Genomic DNA, 24238 nt, shown 5'->3' with positions numbered 1-24238 from the left:
TTGGGTTAGTACATTCCTGCTGTAAAGGGTTGTATATTAACGCAAATCTGCTTTTCTGCATTTCATAATCTGCTGGAATTGGGTTCATTGCAGAGTTACGTTAAATCTAAGCTGCCAAAGCTCCGGTGTTAAAGCTTCAAACTCATACAGTCTTGTTTGTTTATGGCAAAGGCTTGTTTTGGTCACACTCGTACAGGTATCTTACGGTCTTTATCCCACTGTCCAGTGTTTTTCAGTTTTTCCTGCTCTGTTTTAGCTTAGACATAATTACTTTTTGTTTTTTCAATTTTGTGTCATTTTCTCTGGTCATCGACTTTATTAATAAATTCTTCAAGTTTTTTGTCTTCTCATCTTTGTTTTTTTTTGCACTAAAGTCTTTCACAAAGAATAAAAAAATGACCAAATTCCTCAAATACCAAATCCGGAGGCCAACGGTCCTGTGATCACAAATGTGGTCAATCTTTTATTACATTTAGGCGATTAAATTTAATTTATTTTTTTTAATAGTTGAGATGTAACTAAATTTCATTCTTTTAACTCTGACTTTTTGGCCTTTGATATTTTCAATACTTTTAACATAATTCAGAACTTTTTCATTTTAGTATTACCTCATTAATCATTGTGTCATTTACAAGTTTCAATGAAGGAAACAGCAGTACTTGGCTCATTGCTTCTACGCCACATGCTTTACCTGGGTGTACTAACTGTGAAAATGACTATAGCCTTGAGCTTCAAAATAAAGGTTATAACACATAACGTAGAGAGCTCCAGGAAATAAAGGGAAGGAAACATTTGCACCTGATCTGAATTACAAAGATTTTAATAACCGCAAAAGAGCAAACTTAAGACCTCATAAATCCCAATGGCTGCTTGACAGTGTGTCGCAGGTAATTAGATGCTTTTTTATATGTAATTTTCAACCTAATATTTTGCTAATTGAATGTTTAATGATTGGTAGCCTACGGCCTAGACGGGGCGATTTCAGAGGGAAACGGTTTCCGACACCATCAATTAGCTTACACAAAAGAGGTGGTCAGAAATGGTGAGAGTTAATGAAGGAGTCAGAGTGATTTAGCTTTCCTTTGTTCTAGGACCGAAGACTGAACGACACCACAAATTAGGTGTCTCTTTTTCATCTATGATAGCCATATTCCCCTTTTAGTATAAAAGGATTCACATTCCCTTTACCTTTAATGATTTACACAATTAATACATCTTTTTTCCCCCCATTCAGCAGCAGCAGCAGCAGCATTATTCTGAAAGGTAGACTAAATAATTGATTGAAATGTGTTTGGCTGCTGAGCAGTCTGCAATCACTGCAGTCACTTTATAGACAAAACTGGAAGTGCGAGGCTTGTGTCACGATTAGTTTGAAACACGATTTAAACTATAAAGCGGAAATGCAAACACAGCAGGCTGTCATAAAGCGCACAGTCTGCTCTGCCTCGATCAGTTGATTATTTTCATTTTTAAAGAAAAAAACGCATCAAATCGTAGCTGGGGGAAAGGTTTTCAAAGCAAATCAATTTGACTAAATAAAAATGAATCACACTTTGATTATAAAGTAACATGCAACTTTTGTGTTTTTTGGCCCACTTTTTGAAACCCACATGAGAGCGCATCTTACTTGCTTTACAGAGAAACCAGGGAATTTGTCAAACCTTTTGATCACTGGACGTGGGGACCAGCAAGCACCACCTACTTTTCACCACCTACATCTGATTGGTCAGTTGAAAACTTTATCACAGAAAAAAATACCATGAAAAAAACTAGGATTATCAAGAACATGCTATAAAAAAGGTAGCAGAGCAAGAATGGTTATTCTGACAATTAGAATGAGTGACATATGTTTATTTCTCTATAGACGTCCAGGGAATTCTGGCTTCTTGGTACTTCCTGTCTGGAACGCCAGGGGGAGGGGTCACTCAGTCCAGTTATTTTATAGCAGATGTCTGCACACTGAGGCTCTTTAATTACTCTGTTGTAGCTGTCAATAAATAATAGGTTTGTTAGTTCTTTTTTTATCCTTTTTTTATTTAGGGTTTTCAAAGTGAGGTGATCTTAGATGTTTAGACCATAGATGACATTACATTAAAATCAAAAGGCATTGGAAGCTTTAGCATTTCTCCAAGAATGCACACATGTCAGATAACTGAATAAAATGATGGTATAAACGTTAAATCTACTGTTAGGATAGTTTACTATTAGAATATGTTAAAACTTGTATTCTTATCTTCTAGTTGCTGTTTAGAGGTAATTTTCTAAAAGTGTGATTGTAAAAAAATCTCACGATCTCATTTCACACAGGATGCAATTTATTTTGAAACAAACTTGTATTGGCTTAATGGTCACAAAAATATAAATAAAGTTTTTTTTAGCAGTAAAGTGGGACTTTGTGGGCGGCCGTGGTGCAGCGGTAGGGCGGTCGACCCATGATCATAAGATTGCAGGTTCGATTCCCGCCTTGCACGCCCATGAGTCGAAGTGTCCTTGGGCAAGACACTGAACCCCACCTTGCCTCTGGTGGTAGGCAGGCGCCTGTGTTTGGCAGCGGAGCCGCCATCAGTGTGTGAATGTGTGAGTGAATGTGTGTGTGACTGGGTGAATGGGTCTGTGACTGTAAAGCGCTTTGTCCTTGTAGGAAGAAAGGCGCTATACAAGTATACGCCATTTACCATTTACCATTTACTTTGCAGCTCTCACTGGGTTTTGGTCTGTAAGAAACAGGTCCAGCTCTTTTCACATCAAAGGTTCACATTCCCCCGTCCTATACAGTCAATAGGTGGAGCCCAAAATGAGAAGAATGCAAGACAACTCTGCGAGAGTTCGAACAGCTATGAACCTAAACTGAGACCACCTGGAGACAAAAGTGAGAAGGCAAAAGGTGATCAACATTATTTGAACCTATAGAAGTGAATGCAATGTTTGAAGTACAAGTTCATTGGGTCTGCTAAGCAGTTCGAAGCCAATAATAATGATAATGGATTGCATTTAGTTGAACTTTTCCAGATGCTTAAAGTGCTAACATTTACTCCCCATTCACTCTTGGTGATGGTAAGCTACCAATGTAGCTACAGCTGCCTTGGGGCAGACTGACAGGGGCGTGGCTACCAGTACGCGCCTAAACGGCCCCTCTGACCATCACCGGGACATCCGTGTGCAAACACACACCAGTGGAGCAACGCTAAAGGCAGGGAGGGTGAAGTGGCTTGTTTTTCCCTCTTTCGTTCTTCAGAAAACAAAACCACAAAAGGAAACGAGATTCTCATTCTGCTTCAAAGTTGTGATTTTTTTTTTGTTCTTGGTTTATTTTTTGGAGAAGGAAATTGCATCTGTTCTGACTTATGTGGAGGGGTGTGATGGTTTTTAGAAATCCACAGCTGCAGCTGTGTGGACAGGAGTCAGTTAAACAGAGGTGGTGTGCAGGCAGCAGCTGGTGTGTTTGCTCTAAAAAAAACCAACAACACCAAGACCAGCCAAAAAATGAAAAAACACACAAAGGCACACCTTTAATTTGATTTGGCCCCCTGGTTTTTTTTGCATTATTTGATCAGCAGCTTCACTAAGCCTGGAGGATGATCTACCTGCATGCGACAGGCGAGAATTAAAAGCTTGTTCAAGCATCAGCTCGTGTTAGGATCAGAAACCTTCCTTGCTTTTTCTCCATGCACTATCTGCCTAACATTTCATATCGCCACGAGAAAAAAAAAAAAAAAAGACATTAAATCGGCTCGTGTGTTGAGCCGAACTGCTGCTGTCATCTGTGGCAGCAAGCCATTGGTGTCTCTGAAGTAAATATGGGGGAACTGTGATAGAAAACAGAGATTATCAGATGTTTAGGTTCCTCTGCCCTTTTCCACATCTATTGTGCAGGAATGACAAGCAGTGAGGAGTCTACCCCCCTCCCACACTTTCACACAAAACTCCCCAGACACCTGCAGCACAACATAAGAGAAGAAACTCTCACAGCCTCTGTAGTCCGGTGTAGAGCTCCATATCGACGTCCCTCAGAGTCTCCAATCCCGTCCAGTTCTCTATGTGTCTGCAAAGGGGCAGAAAGAGGAGAGAGAGAGTCAATGAGACATCCCTGTTCATCGGAGGAGAAGGCAAAACCAGCAGACGCGATAGGAGAAAAACTCTTTTTCCAACTTCCAAGTTGCAAATTAACTGGCCGTGTGTAGTCAAAAGTTTCAGAATCCATATTCATTTAAACTGCAATTACTGGAACAGCTCTGACAGAGCGCTCTTTGCTGCCCTCTGATAGATTTAATTGCCAAGTAGCAGCTTCTGAGGCTTAATCTACAGAAGAGGGAAGTTTCAGAGAGACAGAGCAAATAAACACAGCAGATGACTTCACTTGTGTTATTTCTGTCTGACTCAGAGACAAATAAGGAAGTCTGGGTCTCAGTGAAGGTTTTGTGAAAAAGATCATTTGACAATCGCGAAAATTAGCGTTCAAAGGGGTAAATTATACTCAATATTGATTTGTTTTTGAGAAAAGATAACTGTTTTAAAAGGATATACAAAGTTCAAATGAATTGTTTCATTATCCAAAACGTGTTTTACCTGGTGGAACAACTTGAACTTGAAGAATTCCATTTATTTAGTATTTTTTGGGGGGAAAGCACAAGGATTCCCCATCCATCCTTCTACAATAAAGAACTCACAACTCAAGTCTGAATGATTAGTGAACAGCTTGAATTTTATGATAGCAGCATGAATATGATCATCAGGCATTAGGTTTTGGCAAACCTTGTGCTTCTGTGCATCTTCTGGGTCATTTGCATCTGTCGGACGATTATGAAGCATCATTTCAGGGTTCTTTTACGGCAGGCCTGGGCTTTGGGAGGCATCACCTGCATTTTGCTTGAGGACTAAGAGATCTTGCTCTGCAGAAACCTCCCGATACAGCCGGCTTGCCAGCGTTTGCTATAAACTACCGGTTGAGAGTGGTTAGAAATTAAAGAACGGGACAAACGCTGGTTAAGGATATTTTCCAAGAAATGAGTTTTACTGCTTCAAGTATGTCATCAGTATCTACCATTTTGATAGAAATGTAAGCTGAGATGGGAGAAATGAAGCTCCAAAATAACAACATTGCTTTGTGACATGAGTGACTTTAGGTATTTTGATTTAAAATAATATAAAAATACTTTAAGACTGTTGTTCTCTCATGAAGTAATTTGTCTAATTCAGCTGCTTTACAGGTTTACAAAATAATAAATTATATATTTTTCACGAAGAAAAAGTGAAATGTATTAAATGCAAATAGACTTTAGTGACAACTAGTGACAAACTAAAAGCTGCAAAAAATAATGTTTTTTACAACATTTTTAAAGTTTAAAGTTATTTTCTAGTGAACTTTGAGGAAGAAAACGTATTTTACTGTCATTTCTGATATAAATACCTTCCAAAAAATGTATTTTATTCAACATATTTTCTACCCTAAAGTAACAAAAAGATGACAACTAGTTGAAGCAATCATACAACTTAGAAAATGTGTTATGAGATGATATAAAACATTTTTTTTAGTAAGAAGGACTTTTATCCTTAAATTTGAACATAGCTTTTTGACACAGTTAAGTTTGTTTTTGAAAAATGTAAAAAACATGTATGATTCATTTTAAACAGCTTTAGCTTAGACGTGAAGCTGGGTTTTTTGACAGAGAGGTTTAAACTCGTCTTAACCAGCGCTGACAGTTCAAAAATCAAAATGTAATTTTCCCTCACACTAGGACGGGATTCGTTTTTTGGAAAACACTTAGAAAAGCTAAAAAGAAGCGGATTCGCTGACGCATGCGCTGTTTGAGCAGAAATCTAGCTAAAAGGAAAATAACAGCTGATTTCCTAAAAACCAGGGAGCAGTTCTATTAACAAAATTTCAGGTGACATACAACCTTCACTTCAACATATAAAGTGCTTTTCACGATCGGACTAATGCAAAACAACTAGCTCAGTCTCAAAATCCTATAGCTTATTTTGATGTTTGTGCTCACTAAATTTTGAGGGAAACTGCAGCTTATAAATATTTACCTAAGAACACAGAAAAGTTGGAGACAGGAAGTGTTAGTTCAGCCACACTTTTTTTTCAACCAAGAGTTCATTTCCTATGTATAGCTCACAAAAATGAAAAGTTTCACTTTAATCACACTAAATTGATGCTGCACAAATACATCACAGCATCCTGCTGAACGCAGACCTAAAATGTATCTGGGAATCAAGGTTTCTCCCACCTTGTGACTCACAGAAAGTAAATACAGGTTCATGCTGGTTTGGAGATACCATTATGATTCCAAAGCATTCTAAAGAGAACTGTCTTGAATGGTTTTTAGAAATGATGCCATAGCTCACGAGGAAATGAAATCAGGAAAATCTGGAAAAGCTCCTCATAAGTTGTTGATCATTTGCAGACCACCCTTTAAGAAGGTTTGTCTACTATGCAGATCTAAAAAAGCAGCAAAAGAAAAACTCCTTCATATTTGCAGAACAGCAAAAAAAAAAAAAAAAAAAAAAAATCAGAGAAAGCCAGGAGAATTGCAGTACTCCTTCTGCTCCTCGTCAGCTTCACAAATCTTTCCTGGTTTGAGCTGCTTTAATTCCTCAGCTCCTCTCTGTCTCCCTGCCAATTTGTTACTCACGTTCAAGCCTTGCAGTTTCATGTCTTGAAGCCTCTCTGTTGCCGACCTTTGCTCTGCCTCTGGATTTGCACTTTTGTTTGACTTCTATTTACAGATTTGGATGACCTTTTTGGATTTATTCTGTCAAACTTGCCAACAAGCACGAACCATTGCGCTTTATTATGAGCAGAGATGCTACCTATGAAGCAGCATTCCTGCTTGTTTCCCAGTTGCCATGTTCTAATTGCCTGGACACACCTGATCCAGGTAATCAGCAGTTAGTAGGTCAAGGATATCTATAATATATATTATAGATATATATATATAAATATATATATATATCTATCTATAATATATATATATATATATATATATATATATATATATATATATATATATATATATATATATATATATTCTGTATACGGCCCCTCTTTGGTGGAACTATGGACGTGGGACATTCCGCAAATTCTTAGTGGCCTATAATGATGCTTTTAGGCTTCTACTACAGGTGCCAAGGTGGTACAGAGCCAGTCAGCTATTTGTGGATGCTCACATCCCCACCTGTGAAGCTCTACTGCGTAAGCTTACATACGGCCTTATGGAACGCCTAGACAAATCTAAGAACTCAATTATCATGTCTCTGACTGATCCCAAAAGAAGCTCATGCCGCTACACTTCTGCCCTGAGGAAACACTGGATACAGCGATTATACTCTTTTTAATTTATATCTTTTTACTTTTTATTATGTATACTGTATTTGTATCTTTTTCTATGGACCACATCTGAGTCTGAAATAAAAGTGTGTTATAAAATATCCAGTCACACCGACCCCTGAGGTCTGGATTTGCCAACACCGATCAAGACAAATATTGTTCCACCCCTTGTTTTCTGTTACACCTCCTACATTTCCCATCTTCAGTATTCTGTGAGGACTTTGCTGCAGATCTCAGCTCACCTCCTCTCTGTCTGTCAGTATCCCTCAGTCACCTAGTGGTTTCTCACCTGCCTGTTTTGCCCACCACAGAAACATAGTGAGACTTTTTCAGAGCTCTCCATCCGCGATCATTCATTATTCCCCTCCAGTCATTATTTTTGTCTCTTCCACTACTCACCCTTGAACCTCACAGCTTCATGATTTCATTGTTTCCTCGTCCACAGAGCTGAGCTTTAATAAACTCTAAAACTACTCCTGCGTCTCTGCCTTCTTTGGGTTGTCCGCCTATAATCTCCTTAAATACCCGCTCCATTCATCTTTTGAGCTATTATAAAAGTATTCCTTTGGACTTTTAATAATGATTATGCCATTTTTAGGCTAAAAAAATGTTAAACTGCTGTTTTCTAAGACAATTTGAGTTGTAGGTGGGACCACTGGTGTCAACTAACCCTGCCCCCCTTCCTCTCCCCAATGCTGAGAGCTCTCTATTTACATTCCCCCCACTAATCTACAGCTGATCACAACCCCATTCTAAAATTACCAGTGCAACAAAAAAGGTGGGGAATATTGGAGCTGTCCAGCCGTACAGTTTTATGCCAGCTCAGACGAGGAAAAAAAAGGTCATGGATCTAGCTGGAGCAGGGCATCTTGTGGTCCACCCAGTGCAGTTTTTACGTCACAAATGGCCTTTTTTGTCGGATTCACAACTGTTTTAATAAAGAAATACTCAGAATTGCAATTTCATGTAGACATCCTCCTTCAGCACAGAAAAAAAAATGCCAGGAGAATGTGTTAAAAACACCAAAAAGATGATTTTCATTTGAGTCAGTCTTAAGGCCTGTTCACACCGGGACGAATTTCGCCTGCGATTTTCGCCGACGTTTAACGCCTCGTGACTAAACAAAGGGCACCAATGAGAGTGTGCACACCGACGCGAAAAAACGCCACGCGACAAAGCGTAAAAAAAAAAACGCCTCGGGTTCGTTTTTTTCTATTCGACCAATGAGAATGGCGCTTTTGCACACGTGTCTGGAGCTTCTGAAGTTACAGTAAAACACAACTTGGGGGCGCTCAAACACAAAACTGCCTTGCTGAGCACACATACCAGCGAAGAAGATAGACGCCAAGTAGCGTCAACACTGCCGCAAAGAAATAATGACGGACATTCTTAAATATCCCCGAACCAAGTACCAGTTGGAGCTACTGATGCTTGAAATATTCATGTTTTCTTTGTATTATTCTGACAAGCGGGTAAAAACTTGCTCTCTTCTTCTGAGTGAAAAGCGACTTTAAGAAGCGTAAAGTTGCGCAGCGCCACCTTGTGTACAGGAGTATTTCTGTTTACATTAAGCGCCATCTAATGTCAGGGAATGAAATTGCATGTTCGCTCGGCTCACCGTCAGCGAAAATCGCCTGGGTGTGAACACAAAAAACGTGGCAAAAAACGCTGGCGAATAACGCCTGGCGAATATTCGTCCCGGTGTGTACGGGCCTTTAAGGGCTGGTACAAGACTGAAAGCTTGTAAAGTTACCTACATAAACAACATCCTCAATTCCATTTGATGTTAAATCTTTATCAATATTAAATCTGTGCAGTTATAAAATACAATCTGAATTTTTTAACATACTTAGTCACATTGGAGTCGTTGCAGCCCAGCAAGATGCAACGCTAAGGACAAAACAGGGTTATGGCCAATGTTAAATACTTGCCGTTATTAATTGATGTTTTTATCTACTTTTAAAATAAACAAAACATACAATTTAAGCAGCATTTAATTAATAAAAGAAATGTAGAACAAAGGTTAAAGGAAAAATCCAAATGTCAGTCAACAAAAACACAAAGGAACTACAGGAAACAAAGCCAGACGTCTGGCGTTACATAAGAGTGCCTAGAGAGCAGACAGTCATGTGGAAAAGGCGATAACTGTCCGATGATAGCAAATGTAATAAAATGGTGTGGCAGCTGTAAGTGCCTCACACCAACAGAGTCACCCCACTGCTGCTGAGATCAGCGCTGCACTGGGGCAGCTGTTTCTGGGGGCAGGGAGCTGAGGCATTAATGAGACCTGCAATCCGAGAAGCCTGATACCTCCAGAGACCTGATGCCGGCCAGACTCCCAGGAAGGGGAGTCCATACTTCGGGCTGTCATGTACTCTAAGCCCAGGATTTTCTCTTTCTGGTCATTTAACTACATTCTTTTACTCAGGACATGATGTGTGTCTGCAGGGAGCAATATACGTATCCGTCAAAGTCCAATAGGATTTGTAATTACAATTGTTGGTGCTTGAAAAAATATTTTTTTATTTTATTTCCCTTTGTTGTTTTCTTTTCTCAATCTCACTTTTGTCCTTATTTTTCTCTCTTTTTCTGTCATTTTTGACTTTTTGAATCTATAGTTTGAGATTTAACACTAGATTAATGTTCCTATAGTAATAACAGTAAGTATTAAAAATTGCGCGAATGTTTTTACAATTTTTAACTCAAAGTCTATTTTTTCTAGTGATAAACACTTGGTCTACACTGTATCAGATGCTTTGTGGCTATTTTAGGTGTAAGTTAGGTTTATGTTTAGTCCTAACAACTAAAGTCACAATTTTTCTGTCAAAGTAATAACTTTTATGTACAGCATTTATCGTCACATGGCCTGTTGGTTTGCCATAGATCTATTAAATAGTTTCTTTTAGTTTCACAATAATCACAATCTTCACTCATGGACTTTGCAAAAAGGTGTTTCTGTAGAAAGATTGGATTAACTGGGATGATCCTTGTTGGAACGTAACTGTTGGGGTCGCTGATGAACTGGCCTGTTTCCAGGTGCTTCTGTTTCAAACCAGCTCCAAAGTCTAAACTTTGAAAACTTTATCTGATGTTAAGAAAAGATAAACAAGAGATAATAGGGTTACACTTGAAGGTAATGTCTTGTGAAGTTTTAAGTTGAAGAAGACATGGTATGTTAAAGAAAATTCTAATTTAATTTCTACATTGGTTAGAAAAAATGTTTTTTAACCTTCTCTTTGCTTTGATGGTTGCTGCAGTAAAGCTGCAGAGACTCATGATTGTAGAACTTCAAGGTCTTCTGACATGATCTGTCAAAAAGTAACTTGTTACGTCTAGGACTTTTGGCTCCTTAAGTCTTTAATAAACGCTAAAGTCACCCACAACTCCAAAAGAAGGTTCACAAGCATCAGTGCTCCTCCAAAGTAATTCCTGCAAAGCTGTGAGGTCTGTTTGGACTCACCACTCTGTCACTGCTGCAAAGACTCACACTGGGATTCATCCATTGGAGCAAATGAGACTTTTCCTTTTTCACTATTCCTTCCTATTGATGCTGCTCTTTTTCCAATCAACAATCCTTTTTTTTCTGTTTATATACCCACTGCTAACAGCTTCATTAGTGTTGTCGTGGAAACACCGAAAACTGTGTCTGTGGGATTCAGGTTTTGTTATTTCATAATATTGACGGGATAATACTGGTACAATACAATACAGCTACATTTTTGCAAATGTAATACCTCATGTGAAACAAAAATGCCAAAAGGTCCCATCAACAAAACAGGTCAGAGAAAAGCAGCATCCTTCCCTGCAGACCTGATCCGTCCAGAACCCCAGAACAGCCGCTGCATGTGGATTAGACTTCTCTGAAAAGAAAGATATGACTAACAAAGATCTAAAGATACGCAGCACTCAATCTCTGTCCTGTTATCCCCCAATCCTCTGAGGATGCTCTCAGAAAATGATCCTAAAATCAAATCAACGTAATTTGAAAAGTAAATTGGGAAGCTAATGTGTTACATTTCAGCCGCTCGAGTCAACTCTCATCCTGACTCACAAAGAGTGAGACACAACAATGATTAAATTGTTTGTTGAAATGAATTTTCCACAGAAGCAGAATAAGAATCAGAATAAAAAGTCAACTTGATTTAGAACAGAATGATCAGAAATGCTCTTTGTGTTTGTTTTAAGTGTGTTGTTTATTTCAGGATTATGTGCTCTGAATTAATCATCTGTTTCATAAAACAACGTACAAAAAAAAAAAATCATACTGTCAGAACAAACCGTTCGAGCAAATAAACCAACTTGCTCTCTAATATAGGAGCCTTTGAAATGAGATCCAGCTTCCATCTGCTTCAGAAAATGGCTTCCAACAAAGTACAATCTGAACTCAGTGGCGGGGTGGTTCAGCGCTCAAGGAGAACACCCTGGAACCAAACAGTAACAGATTCCATCTCAGCGACAGCCATCTGTTGTGTTGAAGTGGCCCTCGGCTACACACTGCACCCCTACCTGCTATCTTGTACTGAGCCTCTGACAAAATGAGCGCCAGGAAAAAAATATTTAAAAAAATAACGCAACCAAAAAATAGCTGGCTCTCATTTCAAAACAGGTAAACAAGGCAAATTTACTCAGAAGTAGCCAAACTGGAATGAAAGGAAAAATATCAACGCAAACAATACAGGACAACAATTCAGTTGGACATGAAAAAAAAGTTGTTTGGTACAACAATTCTGACAAGAACCCAACCGTTGTTGGACTTAGTTCAAATTACAATCTACAAGAGCGCACTTTTTACGAGATAACTGGTTCATACTCTATTCTGTCAGTAGGGTAACTGCTTTAAGATGTGCAGCTTTATAGCTTCCTCCACTCTTTCTAAATAGACTGTGAGCATAGAGTAAAAAATGGAGACAGCTCTGGTCACGTGATCGTGTGATTCCATGCAGGGTTCCTGTCATCATCAAACTGGAATCGACCGTCGTCACAGCGTTAGGATATGTTCATCCTGCTAAAATCCAAGGCCCAAAACACCCTCCAATGCAGCCTGTGTGAGTTTTCTGCCTGTCACCACCACACCAACAACACTTGGAGTATCATTGCATAAGAATAAAACCCAACAATGTACATTTTCTTTTGAATAAATCCACCTTCAGAAGTGTGTTGATACAATAGAAATGCTTGTTCAAACTTTCCCTCTGGACCTTAAAAGATTTTTTATTTTTTTTGTTAAAGAATGTTTTTGTTGAGATCACCAAATGCATGCAACTTACTGCTTAAGCAGGTTCAAAAGTAGTCATGTTCTAGTAAACTAGTGCTACGTTCACACCGGCATCACAGCGTGTTCAAGCAACCACTTCCAATGAAAACTCTATAGCATAAATGCGCCTTTATCCACGTTCAGTCGTGCGAGTTTTTAAGTCAGTTTTCGGGCTCTACGTACAAGATTTGCAGCCATTAAACGTCGGTTTAACGTTAAACCCGTTGAACTTTGACCAATTGGGAAATCGGATTTGGTAGTGACGTACTGATAGCGACCTTTTTAATTCACAGAAGTGGTAATCGTTTGAAAATTGTTCATGGAGGAGAAATTAATAATTATTGTTTGCACCCAGCTGGAATTTTGTGAAACAAGTCTTTCGTATATTAGAGTAGAGCTGTGAAAGAAAAAGCCTGAAGCAAGATTTGAACCATTTCAACATTTCGCACAAAGCCTCTGCCAACTGTGAGTACATTAGCCTGTATCGGGTAGGGACAGTCCAGTGTGAAGTTTTTTTGTATGTCGCATGCTTTTTTGTATGTTAAAAGCGCATTCTTGAACGCGTATCCCATGCCTGACATAAACATTTCACAATAAATTATAAAATTACCCCAAAAAAGATCTAAATGTATCATGGTAGTCAACATTTTTACACTCATTTATTGATTGTTACCACAAAAAAAAGTTGCAAACACTTACATCACCAAATGTGCTAACTTATCTGCTGCTGAAAGTCTACATGATATGTTGACTTGTACCCTAATAGATGATAAAATGACTCCCAAAATGTATGGCATTTTATTTATTCATCTGTCCGATGCATACTCTCACAGATTCAGTTTCCCTCATGACGTCAGGCTCTCCCCACTGCCCTATGCAACTCGTACTGTGTTCTTTTTATATAGCTGACATGATTTTACCCAAAAGTGTTAAATTTAGAAAAACTGAGTGTATAACTGAATCTTGTATTTTCTCTTCCCACACGTTTGCTGAAGTGAAGATGAAGTCCATAATTCAGTGAGATCCATCAGGCCAGGCATAAGCTTAAAAAAGTATTAGTTTTAAAAAGTATTAGACGATAAAAATGTTTAGATTTTTTAAAGCTGGTCATCCACAGTGGATTTCACAACAAAATTTGCTTTCCATTCAATTTTAAAAATATTCCCAGAGGCAATTTGGTTTTATGAAAACCAACACAATCTTTAGGGAGGACCAGGTCCATTTGACTGTCATGTTGACATCAAACAGCATAAATTTAGTTCTCCCAGAGTTAGGATTAAAGTTTTGATCTGAAAAAACCTTGATGTCACTTAAACCTTCTGGTAAGCGTGTCAGAGAGCAACTTTTTTACTGATCGGCATGCAGATTTGACAATTATCCGCTTAAACATGCTCAAAGAACAGAAAAAGCAAAAAGGAAAAGGTCCAATCTTAGAGCCTTGATGAACTCCACAGATTTTACATTAAATATTAAAACAATAAGAAAAAAAACACAATGGACAAATAAATAAAACCAAAAAAAATAGCCATGATATGCCTTTTTAAAGCATTGAAGGAATAATTCAGAGAAAGGTCTTACCAATTAGACTTGAACAAAGGTCAAAATTTAGTCATATATTGTCTAAAAACTCTTCAGTCAAAAAATTGAAATAAGAAGACCCACTACACCAGCAAGATTCAGTGTGGGTTTATCCTCTGCAGCCATTTGGTCTCTTACAAAATGCATCAAAGGAATGATGAAATCAGAATATCAATAAGAGAATGTTGCTGAAGCAAACAACTATCCCAGTTCTACATTCTGTCATGCAACAGACAGTGAGCTACATTTTTAATAACTCAGTCACTATGAACAAGTGTCCTGTGTTGGGTCTGAACTAGATTCTTTGGTGAACATTTACTGGCTATGTTTACTGCTCATCCTCATCACCGCATGGCATCATTTGAAGTGATTTTCTGAGATTTGGAAGGTGTTCACTGCAGAACATGACAAAGAGAATGCAGGATTGTACACTGATTGATCTAAACAACAAACCTATGTTTAGTGTGGCATAATGGGTAGTATTTGGATTTTATCCAGTGCCGGTGCCAAACAGGCACTTTTGAAAGTATTCTGGTGCCGAAATGTTGCTTGAAAAGGTGCTTCAAAAATGAATATATACATAAGTTTTTCCAAAAACATTTAAGTGAAGGAGAGCGCTTGAATGTGCCCAAGATGCTTTGTTTCCTTCTTTCAGACGGTCTGCACTGCAACGCAGCATCAGTGTTTTCATGCTGAAGTAAGCACGTATTTCACCGCTCATCACCACAAAGACGGTCTTTTTTCAGAGTTTGTATATGTCATCTTATCCTTGGAATTAGAATATCTGGCAAAATTTTTACTCCCTTCACTTTCAGTGTTTTGACTGAAGCTCCACCCACCCTCACAAGCTTGCCCATTCTTATATGAGCCCGCCCACTATTGATGGAAAGGTAAAATGATTGGCTGGAATTGTGCAGCAAAAATAAAAAGAATCCAAGGGATTGATGTCCAAAGCAAAGCACCGAAATAAAGGACCGAAATCTGCGTTTTTTTATGCTCTACAGGTGGTACCGTATATGTTGGTGTCGGTACCAATTAGGCTCAGAGTTTTGATACCCATTCCTAAGCATAACCATAATGTGAATACAGTTAAAGACTTTGCTGTTCAAAACATCTCAGAACAGACACAACTAAAGATTTTGCTTTAATTTAGTGCAGCTTTGAATGTTTTTTTTTTTTTTTTCATTTTGAACAGCCTGAGATTGTTTCTGCACTTTCAATAATTTGCACATCCTGTCACTGGAAAAGGTTTTAATGGGCCTCATTTTGAGATTTGTCAGTCAGTCATTTTTAGCTAAAGGGATTATAAGAATGCGTCATGTTCTGAAGAAAAAAAGAAAAGTCAAGGCTGTTGCATGGAGATGTGTACAATGGTCTGACTGAGCGCTACTGAGTTTGATGCTCCGCCATGACTAAAGCATTCCTTCACCTATAATGTGTGCCGTATAAAAACAAGATAGATGAAGGTCCCGCGAGCACAAACAGCAAACAGCTCCTGTGTTTTGGTGATCGCCTCTCATTGTGCCCATTGTTTCCAATGCTGCTGTCTGTCTGTGATTTATGACTTTATTCGGATGTCTACAATACTGGAGTCACAGCCCTAATGGGAAAATGTTTAATAAAATAGAACGTCTCTGGTGTGTTCTTGGGATATTGATCTCCATTCCACCTCCCTCTCGTTTTCATAAAGGCAAAGCTCTGCTCCTCCACAGCCCAAGCAGAGTGGGGACAAGCAGTGTGGAAGTAGCACTCCTTCAGATTAAAACACAAGCCCAGCATCAATCAGATAACCACTTTTTTTTCTCCTTTTCTTGTTTAAGTCTGTTTGCAAGCTGCATTCTAAAGATGTGAAACAGAAAAAAAAGGATGCAGAGAAAAAGGACAATAAAACAATTCTATTTCCCCCCTCAACATTTACTACAAGAAGTGGAGAAATAAGCCATCCTCCAAAGTAATCATGGGCCATTTGGCATTCAAAGGTTGTAAATCGGAATCAAGTATTACAATCTTTTTGGTTTCGCTCACTGAGACAAACCCACGCCTGTTATCTCTATGCAAATGTAATCACATGCCCAGGCAGACAGATGCACCGACTTCCTTCCTAATGTATGAGTCTATGAAATTGTATCCACCTTCCATCTGTTGGTCAGAGTCGAAATCATAAAATGGCCTCCAACACCATTATTAATATACAAAGCCAACTCCAGCATACAATGGACTTCTTTGTAACCTTGATGCAGCCAAATATGCTGGTTGTTTTTCCATAACAGTACTGGGGGGTGCAGTTAGTGAAGGCCCAGACCATGCTTTAAAATTTTTAAATGAATATGAGAACACATTGATAAATAAGTAAAGGGAGGGGGGGGGGGCACCACAGTGATGACATAAAACAACTAAGATTTTTGGTTCACCGCTCCACTGGTGGATTAGAAGGTTCTCACACAGTCTACCGCCATGCTCTCAGGAATTATGCTGGTCATCATATGGGATTAATACATTAATCTAGTCATTCAACTTTTTCTAGATTCTGATCATTTTAGATCATAGCTTCATACATGGATTAAGAAGAAGCACACAGACCATTCAAGACACCACTCTGGACCAAATTGGTACTGGCACCAACATATGCAGTAGCACGGTACTTATAAAAAATGCCTTCATTTCAAACATATCAATCACTGTCTATTCTGTTTTGCTGTACAATTCTGAACAATCAGTTTTCCTTTCCAGCAAATATGGGCAGGCTTAAATATAAAAAGGGGTGAGATTGGGAGGGTGGGCGGAGCTTAAGTCAAAGTGCTGAAGGCAAAGCAAGCGAAAGTTTGGCTGTACTGGACAGCAAAAGATTCCAACTTGGTGACTTGATGGATAAGAGTAATGTCTTCAATTCTACAAAGACCATCGTTATGGCGACAAGCATTTAAATACGTGTTTAAGGAGTTGCAGAGCCAGAATGAAATAAAGCATGTTAGGTACATTCAAGCGTTGTCCTTCAGCATGTCACGCCCCTTCATCACACTTACGGTACATGTTCTTTTTGGGGACAAAAACATGTCTGTTGTTTTCTGAAGCACCAGATTAGGCACTGGAACCGCTTTAAAAGTACTGGTTCAGTACCAGCACAGGGTCAAATCCAAACAGTACCCATCCCTACTTGTTTCCTTTTTTTTTGTTATTTGACGACAAGCCACAGCCTCATCCTGCTTGGCAAACTAGTAAACCTATACAGGTCTGGGCACCGGCAGAATAACAACGACATTTAATGAATTCAAAAAACAAATATTTCCAAAGGCTTTAAGATGGTTATGTAAGACCCTCCACACAGACAAAACACCTTACTCTGTTACATTCTTGCATTTGCACCACAGATATGGACAGTACACCGTTTTGGGAGTCAGCTGTGGCAGGTCTTAAATGAATGGAAATCACTTTAGTTTCTATCACTGCATCTTGGCTCAATAAAGCCCAGGCGTCAGTTTCCCTTCATTCCCTTGTGATTGATTTAGGCTTTTTTTTTGTTTTTTTTCCATACATTCAATCTCTAAACCTATTTTGGACAAAGCTATCTCATTACTGTCAGCATTTTGTTTTAGTTCAATATCTCAAGTAGAACTTTTTTGCAGTAGCAACAACTCATCAGGGTTAAAAGGCTCACAGATCGATGATCTGTCAAAAAGCTACCACTGGTCAAACTGCAGCGTTTAGCTAACTAATACCAACTAGCATTTTTATTTATACTTACAAGTTGCACACATTATTGAAAATAAACGTCTCGCTTACTTTATAAACATATTTCATTCTGTTGGCTGACTATAACAAAAGACATTTTGAAACTGCCTCTTTTCTGTAATTTTACGTCAATGGAGTTAGTTCACTTTTGATGGATCGATATATTTTAAAATGTACCATCAAACTCATGTAGAATAAATCTGGGGTGATTGCATCAATTAAATCATATTCATGATTATCCGCAAGTAAAATGCTTTAAATTGCACTTTGGGCAATCTTTCTGTTTCTGTTGTCCTGTGACAGACCGGTGATCAGGCCAGGGGGAACCCGGCCTTTCTCCAACAGTGGCTGGGATAGGCTCCAGCAACTTTGTGACCCAAAAAGGCATTGAGCAAGTTTAGAAAATGGATGGGTGGATGAAAGAAAGCTCAAGCCCATCAACAGTAAAGGTATGGTAGCAAAAGATGGAGACACAGGTTTAGATAGTAGTCAAAATTTAGGAAATTGCAGATGCATAAAAAGGCGATTTCCCCTGCTGAGAAATCATTGATCCAGTACTATTGATTTCCAGTAAATGCAGCTGAAAATCCATGGAAAAATACAGCTGGAGGGAGGAAGAAGAGATGAGGAAGAGACAGAGAACTCCATCAAAAAGACCTCAGAACGGAAAAAAAAAAACTGGAAGAAGGAAGTTTTCATTGATTGCTTAAGTTATCAAAGAATTGCCAGGGAATGAACCTCTGGGGAAAGAATGACCTAAATTATGGGCCGATCAGTCAAGAAGCAGTTGCCTTCACTAAGTGCTGGTCTGCAGGGACCTGATCATTATTTCTAAGTAAAAGGAAGTATAAAGGCTATGCGGCAGATCTGAATTGATCATGGTATTCAGTAAATTACAGCTACATATATAGTTTCTGTGACCTTTACTCTGAATTGCATATTTGTCAACAACAGCAAATACACACAGACTAATGATCTCTCTTTCTCATGAAGTCTCATGTGGGTTTCCAGGTTAATTCAGGATGTAAATATCTTTGAGAACAGAACAAAAAACTGTAAGTCCCCCTCAAATCATCTTTTAATCTACAGTAAACCCTTGTTTTTCGTGGGGGTTACGTTCCAAAAAGAACCCGTGATAGACAAAATCCGTGAAGTAGAAACCACTATTTTTTTAACAATTATTGTACAACTAAATACTTTATTATACATTGAAAAGAAAGAACAAACCATTTTACAAGCTCAAGCATTTGATTCACAAATAAAAGTAGTTTAGAAAAGTTTTTCTCAACAAATAACTTCTGTACTGTACTGTCAAATACGAATTTTAATTATCAATGTGAACAGAAGGCTTCAAATTGCGGAGATTAGCCCCACCCACCGCGACCCGAGTAATTTGGATTAAATGGGAAAATTTAAAATGATTATGAAAAAAATACAAAGTACAGTCAGACAAATAGTGACTCAGGTGTATTTTACTGCTCTTCAGACTGAGCCGCTGCATCCTGACTCCGCTCTGCAGTGTTTTCTTCTTTTGAAGCCCGCGGTACAGGTTTATTTGTTCGGGAGAAGAACATAGTGATAGGCAGTTGTTGTCGCTCTTTTTTCTATGGGTTTTAGAGAAACTCGAAATTGCAAGAGAATTTGCACGTACTTAATGTAAATTTGCCAAGGTGTTTTACGTACGTGTACATATTAAACGTTGTTGACGCACAGGTAGAGAAGAAGCGGAGTGACTTTTTAGCCAATCAGAATGCAGAACACAATGCACGATGCAAATCTGTGAAGTACCATGAAAAGTAAACTGCGTTATAGCTAGGGATCACTGTATTGTAAAAGTGTTCCCAGTGGTCTTTTAAGTATGATTATGCCACTTTTAGCCAAAGTCAAAAAACCTGTGTAGTTTTCTAGGACATAGTTTCTGCAGAGCAGCAGGAGTTCATTTAAAATTTGCCTCTGAGTTGTGTGCAGGACCGTTAGCGTTCCCCTCCCCACTGCTGAGAGCTCGGAGCAAAGAGCTTGTGGCACACCCAGTGTATTTCTTACATTACAAATAGGCACTTTTTCAATCTGCATTTTTTTCGTTTGCTCCTGATTCAGAATGAGTTGAATAAAGAAATACTCAGAAATACAAATTTAACCCTCGTGTTGTCCTCAGATATTAGTCACACATTTCAACCTTGGGGTCAATTTGACCCCAGGGATATTTGCCTTTAGAAAATGATTTACGTAAAATTTTTAACCAAGTTTTTTGCGTCAGGCAAATTGCTTATTTGTTGAATATATGAATAACTCCTTGATAATGAAACAGATTAGTGCATTGACCTGTTCTCTAGCGCCACCATCAGGCCAAACTTTTAAATTAGAATTAATGTATCTTGAAAAGTTTTCATAGCAATCTTCTCAAATATTCAGACAACATTAAGACAACACAAGAGTTTGAACCCTATTGGTTTTGGTGATGATATGACCTTTGCTGTATTCTACCATCAGGTTAAATTTCAGTTTTGGAGTGAGTGTATCTTGAATTTTTTTTATCCAAATCTTTTCTAATTTGGGGTGCACATTTATGACTCTCACAGAATAAAGCATATTGGCTGATGTTAGTGACCCCCCTTTCCTTTTATGTACATATTTATTTACTTATTTGTATCTCCTTTTCGTGAAATATTTGTGGTTAGTCACTATAAAGTCTCACTTACCCTTCCTCTTTTGTTATCCACGCTTGGGACAGAGTGGCAGTGGCAGAGTTTTTTTTTTCCTTTTTTTTTTCTTTTAATGTTTTTGTTTGAAACCGAAAATAATAATGAGAACATAAGTCAGATAATCAGAACATGGAACAGTCCTTTATGCCCAGAGTCAAGCTTTTAGTCTGCACTACTGTGCACAGGATGTGCAGAGAGTTTGTGCATGCTCCTTGCAGACATATTTCTTGCCAACAGTGTGTCCCACCAGACACACAGTCAGCCATGTTGAAGACAAAGTCATTATTCGAGCTCTTTATTTGAGAGATGAGATGAGATTAAACTTTATTTATCCCACGATGGGAAAATTCTGTTTTCTGCGGTTAAGTGACGTTCAGCAGAGTAAAGTGACCTTCAAGTGTTACAGTTCAACATTATTATATATATATATATAACATCAAACACATATAACCATCAATTGAAAATATTGTACTTGAGATGATAAATTTAGAGAGGAGGCATCTGTAGTTGGAACTTGGATGTGATCAACTCACAAACCTACATTGGCTTCCTAATTTATGCAGGATTTCACACCACACCACACAATGTGAAATATCAAAGTTCTTGTGGGAATAGTTGTTTTCCCCACCCCCCTGTTATGTATCAACTCAAAGGGGTCAAGTCTGCACCTGCATCTCCGTGTGGGGATGTTAGGTCACACACAAAGATATGTGTTTAGCAAATTGCAAAAAATTTCATCATGATAATTTTATGCTTAATCAGTTGTCCCCATCAAATTAGGAAAAGTCATGAAATATGTATTAAAAAGAAAAAAGGATAACTATTATTCTTTTAATGACAAACATTGAATTGGGGTCAAATTGACCCCAAGGATAATAGGCGGGTTAAGCTTAATTTCCTTAATATATGTCCTCATAAAAGCCCCTCAAGAACATGTTAACACAATTTTCATTCAGGGTGTCTGGCTTCAATTAAACTAATTTGTGGCTTTGATAAAGGCACGAGTAGCTTTTGGCTTGTCTGTCTCTTTGTTAACCTATCTTTCCTAGCCAGATGTGCATTGTGACATTATCTTTCAATGATCTGCATTTGACATGCCTTCTCCCGTCTGTAAAAGTGCATTCAAATTTGCACATACTCATAATTTATGTCAGAGTCTAAAACATTGAATTCATTCCCTTCATCTCTGAGAGCAGCTCTGCAGAATGTGCATTAAGCTGACAGCCACTTTACCGTTCACTTCATTTCTTCCATGAATGTGTACTGTACTGCTCTGGAGTTTTGCCAGTCCCATCAGCTCAGGGTGTTCATCAGCTGCTAATATTCCCATCCATGATGCCTTTCCATGTCTGCCCTCAGAGTGTTCTGTGTCACCACTTGCCAATCCAGTTCTGGGTGCAAACTGCACCCAGAACTGTGTCACAGTTCACCACAGACTCAGCCAATCCGCAGTAGGGATTTGGCGGGGCTGAACATCACAGGAGCATTGGTGTGTGCTCTGAAAGGTAGCAACGCTTCACACTTGAACAGGTTGAACCTTTTTTCAGCCCAAATTGAAAATAACTATAAATAACGAGTCATTTTTTCAAGTGTCCCTGGAAAATGATCCTTCCTGCATTAAGCTGCGAGTCGCTCGGGTAACAAATTAGAAGGCATCACATTGGCACATCAGCTCCTGTGACTTTTGAACACTGTACATCCCCATCTGCTAGAGATAATAAGCAGAGTACATTGAAACTGTCAAGTCACAGTTAACTTTACACCATTAAATGTCTTTTATTCAAAATCCAGCTAATTTCTGAAGAGCTGTGACGCATTTTTCCAAAAAGTTAATACTTTTAGCATGTCCTTAGAAAAGACTCGTATTTTTGTTCAACTTCTTGGAAGCAAAATTTAAACCCAACAAAAACACATTATTGCACTATAAAGATTTACAGTAGCTTCACTCTGGGCAATTCCTGTTGATTTTTAACCATAATAATTCAACTTTGAGGTCTGTTTCCTGCAGCACTGCAGCTTGTTGCAACCTTTATTTGCTGTTCCAAGCACGTAATGTGCACAGAGTGTGTAAGCAATAGATTAAGACAGCGTTGCGTTGCAAATGGGGAGCCAGAAATGACCTTGTTTAAAAAATGATTACTTTTGGCATGCTGATCAGAAGGCCTGAAATTCAAAACCCCGACAAACTTCAGGGGAAATGTATTGGCTTCATATTTCATCAGATATATGCCACGTTTCCATTTAACCAGTAGGACAAAAGATTGTTTCAAAGGCCAGCACTTGTCAGTGGTGCTGAGCTAAAGTAAATTTAGGTTTGATTTCTAAATGTAATAAATCAATCATATAGTTTGGCGAGTTTTCTCATCAACAAAAAATTAACCAAGTTCATTGATGAAAAAGACAATAATTCTGTACTGCCATGCCACAAAGAGACAATTTACTTAATTTATCTTATAAGTAAAGTTCATGTGGAAAAAGAAAAAAGACTTTTGGGATTTTTGTTCTTATCGGGATAAATATCTTCTCAAAGGGTCTAACACTTCTTTACATAATACAAGTCCACGGTGGACTGTGGATGTAAAACACACAGGACTCTAGAAGATATCCAATGTTAGAGAAGTCATAGTTGGAGTATACGTTTCTCTTTTTATATGGGCATTACACAGAACAGGATGTTGCCATGTCCTGTGTTCTATCCCCATCAACTATGCATCACACTGCTGGTAAAATGCCAGTTTATGTTGTTATGCACAGGCATTAAATACAGTCTAAAGATTTAAGATGACTGTATTTCTAAACAGGATTTAGCTGCAGTTGTCTCATCCTCCCTGAACTGTCTTTATTTATTTCTTTATTTCTTTAATTACATTTTTGCTGAATATGTGTCTTACAGAACAATAAGACGTGTGGATTTAGCAGCTCAGGCATTGATCACTTCCAAAAGATAATAATAAATATGACAGCTTGCTGAACAAAAGTCAGCATGGAGATGGAATTGATCACTAAACGATTTCACAAATCTGGGTGTGTTTTGGTCAGGACTCGGCTAAAATAAAACAAAACAAAAAGGTAAAAAGAAAAAGTCTGGGCGTGTTGTGTGTGTAAGCAAAGACTCTTCAATCTGTCTAAATGATTTTAGACTAGGTGTGCTTCTGATCATGGTTTGCTTTAAATGTCAGTACACTCAAACTAGCACCTTTAGTCCAGATGTTGTTTCCTCAGATTGTCCTGTATGTTTGGCAAATGTGAAAGTCGACCCAAACCTGTAGACCAAACCACAGAACCCTCATCTACTTAGGAGATCTTAATCATTTTGCAATTTACCCATTAGTGTTTGGATTCATTGTAAATAAACAGGAACTTTCTGCAGACCAGATAGAAAAGAGGAACGAAAGGGCTACACATTACATCTAAAATATGAAAGAACAGTCCACAGATTGTCTCTTATGATAGCACGGTGTACCAAACAGCTGCATGCTCTTGAGGGAAGCTCTGGAATTCTGCTTTTGCCTGTAAATGAGCAGTTGCTAAAACTACAACTTTGTTTTTTTCGTCAGTGTGGTCCAGCTTAGCTTTTGTTTTGTTCCCATGAGTGTGAAAATAAATCAAACAATGTGAAGGTGCAAAACTTCATTGCCTATT

At 38.4% G+C, this 24238-nt stretch overlaps 1 protein-coding gene across 3 annotated transcripts in view; it reads right to left on the bottom strand.

The window, feature by feature from the left end:
• ntrk3b (neurotrophic tyrosine kinase, receptor, type 3b) overlaps window positions 1–24238 on the bottom strand; it is a 271299-nt gene that overhangs the window by 193107 nt on the left and 53954 nt on the right. For 2 of the 3 annotated variants that reach the window (XM_023953662.2, XM_023953663.2), the window contains exon 2: window positions 3968–4042. In XM_023953662.2, coding sequence (XP_023809430.1) covers window positions 3968–4042 — 75 coding nt within the window. Of the gene's footprint in view, window positions 1–3967; window positions 4043–6638; window positions 6779–24238 lie in introns of those variants that run through there. The other variant, XM_023953664.2, reaches the window with a different exon arrangement.

The sequence above is a fragment of the Oryzias latipes genome, chromosome 3, assembly GCF_053564925.1.
Source record: "Oryzias latipes strain Hd-rR chromosome 3, Olatipes_Hd-rR_3.1".
Taxonomy (NCBI): Eukaryota; Metazoa; Chordata; class Actinopteri; order Beloniformes; family Adrianichthyidae; genus Oryzias; species Oryzias latipes.
This window is presented reverse-complemented; position numbering and strand designations above follow the sequence as displayed.